At 44.3% G+C, this 5015-nt stretch overlaps 1 protein-coding gene across 1 annotated transcript in view; it reads right to left on the reverse strand.

The window, feature by feature from the left end:
- The window catches only part of CSUI_004544 (uncharacterized protein), a gene marked incomplete at its 3' end in the record, with an annotated part of 6370 nt that extends 1694 nt beyond the window's left edge, over window positions 1–4676 (reverse strand). The window contains exons 1-4 of the mRNA XM_068064732.1: window positions 4515–4676; window positions 3095–3285; window positions 1718–2149; window positions 876–1033 (exon numbers count right to left, since the gene is read on the reverse strand). Coding sequence (XP_067923289.1) covers window positions 876–1033; window positions 1718–2149; window positions 3095–3250 — 746 coding nt within the window. The remainder of the gene's footprint in view (window positions 1–875; window positions 1034–1717; window positions 2150–3094; window positions 3286–4514) is intronic.
- Between the last annotated feature and the right edge of the window lie 339 nt (window positions 4677–5015).

A 5015-nucleotide genomic window follows, 5' to 3' on the forward strand; every position in this document is an offset into this window, starting at 1 on the left:
GAGAAAGAAATATAGAATGGAGATTGAAATGAAATACACACTGAAAGGAAAACGGCACTAGAGGTCTCTCCACACAGAATGCATGCACTCCTGTCGTGTTGCCTTCGTCTGACATAGAGAAGAAACACCACAGCCTTTTCCAGCCAACGATGTCTGAGAAGACGAAGGCCAATGTAGAGCTACCTACATATATATGTATATGTATATACGTGTATATGTATATACGTGTATATGTATATATAAATATATATATATGTATAAGCTTCGTTGCTTTCTCTTCGTGACAAAACAGGCCCACCAAGAGCCGTCGCCTGTCCGCAGAAGCTGCAAACGTTCAAATCCAAGCAAATTCTCCTTGGTGATAACACACGCTATTTATATATATATATATAGACCTAAATACGCGACCGAGACTGGGGCGCCCTCAGAGATGTAGGACCTGAAAGGAGGCGAAGTCATGTCTATGCTTTAGCAGACTTGCCTTCCTCTCCGAGAATGGTGTAGGGCACATATGACTGCCGAGTTATTTCTCGTAGGCAAATGAATGTAGCCATATATACATAGACACCATCCTCAAGTATGCCTATGTGCCTATCCCCATAAATGCCTACATTCATCTGCCTACGTGAAAGACCTCCATACACCTGCCAGTCTACATACGTATGTTGTTTGTATATGCATTTCGACTGGATAGCCCCTCCTGAAAAGTTAATCACCCTTCACCACACCCTCTCGAATTCTTCGTTTTCGCCCGGGTCATACTTTACACGAGATCTATCTCAGAGTCGCTTCAGGGAGGTACACAAGATTGTCGGAGACAGGAGAACGGAATGCAGGGAGACACGGCGAGAGGCCATCTCCTCTTTACGACGTACGTGACTTCTTGCCAGGAAGCAAGTTTGACTCGAACTCCATAGATATAGTTGCGATGAAGAAGCTGGCTGGGAAGGAGAGCTCTCACAACGCGACTCTCAGGTGATGGCTGTGTTACCATCTTTGTTGGACATGGGGAATCATTGTCGATAGGCATGTCCTACGTAAAGAAGAAACACAGAGAGAAAGGAAGAGTGAATGAAAGATGGAATCTTCTCATTCTGTTCTCTTGTCTTTGTCAATATACATATGTGTATAGAAGGACGGAACGAAGAAAATAAGGAAAAACGAAGAGAAATCCGACCAGTAGTCTGTATACAGACAAGTATATGCACGTACACATATATATATATATATATGCAGTCTATAGAAGGGGAGTGTACATATACACAAGTGCATCTATACCTGTATAGATAGGTGGGACAGGATACATAGGCAGGGATAATGAGGAGTGAAGGGCTTTAGAGTCACGGCGGACGGGCGATCTTTTATCTCACATAGAGAACGACCGAAGAAACAAAACCAAGCAAAGAAGAAAGAAAAGAAAACACTACATAAAGATATCGCAAAACATTCATCATTCTCACCCTCGTATCCACTTGTGTCTGTCTACACGTGCAGATGTTCAATCTCTCCAGTGCCATCTATGTCTATATACTACATGTGGAGAGAGAGACTAGAGATAGAAAGAATGAAGAGAAACTATTGAAACCGTAGTAAACCTAGGAAAGACTGATCTTTTCTTGGACAGAAGTCAAGTGAAGAAAACACTTCTTTCTTTCTTCCTTCCTGCCTCTTTGTGAAAGTCTTTGCCCTGTCTTCTTTCTCCTCTTTCGACTCTCACCGGACAGGTATTGAAGAGCGTATCGGCAGGAGCGCAAGGAACGACGCAGAGCTCTTTCGGCATATCTCCTTGTTGGACTTGAAAGAAGAGAACAAGAGACTCGTCGTCACTGGGACCGGTGCGAAAAGTAAAGAAAGTATGTTGGCAATACCTAGAGAAAGGAATATATCGTAGAACTACTCCGAGACCTTGTGAGACCTCGGCCCATCCCCTTGCATGAAAAGCTGCACCTTTGATCGTTACAGAAAGCGTAATTAGACTCCATGTATCTGAAGATGCTTGGAGTCCTATAACGAACCATCCATAAGGCTTCTGAGCTCTTAAAGCATCGGAACCCAACATAACAATGGAGACAGGCTCCGTAACGCCTCTCTCATCTGTTTCGGTGACACTATCGTGACTCCTCCATGTATAGATCTGTTCTTTCCTAGACTGCAGGGAGAGACATGCAGACATACACACACACAGTAAAGAAAACCAAAAGAAAAGAAAACGAGATAAGCATGGATATACGTAGGGAGAACGGGAAGAAAAGTCGACTTCAGGCAACTTCTCCTGCATTTTAGGAAGCAAAGAAAGCGTGTGTATGAATTTGGTCCTATCCAGCCAGCAGCAATCGATATGAATGGCCAGTCTCTCGATCCTCTCAACTTCTGATACTCACCGTGTCCAGTTGGGACTCACCCCTTTCTCCTCTCTCTTCCTCCTCGCCTTGTATGTATGCATATATATGAATATGTATGAGTATGTCTGTATGTATGAATATGCATGTATGAATAGGTATGTATGTATGTTCGTACTTGAAGAGTGTGTTTACAGTCTCATTCCTGTTGTGCCGTTATAGTTGCCATTCATCTTTCTCCTTTCTCTTCGGTGCTTGCCTTCTATAAGAGTTTTCTGTAGAGCGTAGCAAGCCCCCGGTCTTACGTGTAAAAAATGCCCCCCCCCCCCCTCATGAAAGCAACGGAGAGTATACACAGCGCGGAGCGTCTTGAGAGTGCAAAAGACCTGGCACGAATCCACCTTGGACGAGGGAGGTGGTAAAGATCAAGATCTCAAGACGCAACGGATTCTTTTTGAGCTCTGACGGCATGCAATTCGACCTCTTCCTCTCTATATGGATGAGTCAGCTTCAAAACTGTCTTCCTATAGAGATGTCTACGTAGAGAAACGGGAACGCGGCTACGTACAATGAAGAGGGGGATAAGTCTCTCTTTGGCCTTTCTTTTCTATTTGAATGGATCATCAGATAGCGTTGATAGACACAATGCTCACTGATAGTAGAGAGAGAGAGAGGCGATGGACGTAACTAATGTATACGGTCATGTAGACAGATGTCTGCCTCTGAGGGGAACAATGCCTCGAGGAAAGTCTTACCGTAGAAGGATCAGGATGAGGCTCTAAGTCTGCATGGGCGACTGCAAGAGAGGGAGCACTGCCTGAGTTAGCCGCCGCGGCCACCTCAACAGGAGCATATTCAACTTTGGTTCCACGAGTTGCGCTTGTGCAAGTCTTCTCGACGTCCCACTCCATATCAGGGATGAAAAATTTATAGAAGCGGAGAGTTCCTATTGAGACAAACATACAATAGAAGGAATCAACATGCATACTTACCCTATTGCCAACAAAAGGACCGGACAAGGTATAGCAGCAATACATCAATGAGAAGACAGGAATAGAACAAGAGAGACATGCGCACTCCCTCTCAAGTCACCATGAAGTCATACAGACTACATATAGGTATATCCAAATCATATACATACATATATAGTGACTTGTGTGTTTGTACAGAGGGGTTACTTCAATCAATCTACGCATGTATGGGCGTATACAGAGATATGGACTGTATAGCCGAGGATGCCTGACGGCATGGGAATAGACAGAGAACGTGAACAGAAGAACAAAGTCGGCCGGTCGATAGAGAGGGACGTGGAATCTGGTGTCTATGATAATCTCGTCAATTGAGTAGGGATGTAGACACGTGCTAACAATAGGAAAAGCATGCCTATCTTTCAACATGTCTACAGCGCTAGCAGTTGTCGTTGCCATAATACAACGTGTACTCAGACTTCTGTAGAATAACCCGAGTGTATCTTCTCCAGATGCGACAAAGATCTCTCACAGGCGTCTTGCAGCCCTCCCCCGCTATCATCATATACACTTGATGGTCCATACTGGACCGGTGTACTTGTGTATGCAGAACAGCATGATACTAGGCATGCATGCATGCTTCGAGGAATGTGTCTATGAGTCCAGATAGATGGCTAGATAGATTGGGACATCTGTCCACAGCATCTTGAAGAGAGAGAGGAAAAACGAAAGATCTTCAAACTCTTCACGGTCTTCAAGCAGGACAAGCAGACTGATGAGAAGCGAAATACACCCGACAAGCATACAGTTGAGATAGGCGTGTCACTTAGCTCCAACATGCAGAATCGAACGCCCTCGCTGCACTCACTGCAATATATACACTGTCTTGTAACCGAGTATACGTAAACACCGAGATAGTCGTAGGCCGTATACACACAAACAGGCGCCCCTAGTCAGAACCTGATCCACCGGTACACCCTTAAAGCGCTTCTGTAGTTGTAGCTCAAAAGAGACAGTCCTGGGATGGTAGATAGCTCCTCTGGATGAAATATAACGTAAAGGTACGCTTAAGAAACATATGTCTATGTCTTGTTCGTCTGAATGAAGCACAGCTCAAACGCACAGCCAAAAAAGCTACGGGTATGTGTACGCATACAGAGAAGAAGCCGAGGAAAGAGACATGGTACAGCACCGATTCCTTTCTTACCCTTCGGCAGGACAATCTTAAGAGGTTTATCTAAAGCAATCTCCGTGATACTACGTGGGAGTTCCAAGGAGAGATTGAATCTCTGCGGCGAAAGGCTTCGTCCTAGGACTACGATATGAAGAACTTTAGAAGCTCCGCTCTCATCACTTAGACGATTCTCATCTATATTTGTAAGACAAACGAAAGAAAGACAAGATAAAAGGAGAGAGAGAGAGTGAGAAAGGATAAAAGATTGTCCTAGTATTGTTATGGCAAGTAGAGCTGTTTCTCTCTGGAATTTGTCAGCGTATGGACTGTAGGAGAATAGCAGCATGTCTCATTTGATCATACGCCTGAATTTAAATACTCTTATAGACTTCAGGTCTTCTGTGCATGCTGTGCTATGGCGACGTAAAAAATTCCTTATAGGGGAAAAGGAGAGGCTAGCGTAGGGGACAGAAGTCATAAAAGATATCCGGCACAACAAAGAGCAGCTTGGATGTCCTATCTATCTATCTATCT

This window comes from Cystoisospora suis, assembly GCF_002600585.1.
Source record: "Cystoisospora suis strain Wien I chromosome Unknown contig_2141, whole genome shotgun sequence".
Taxonomy (NCBI): Eukaryota; Apicomplexa; class Conoidasida; order Eucoccidiorida; family Sarcocystidae; genus Cystoisospora; species Cystoisospora suis.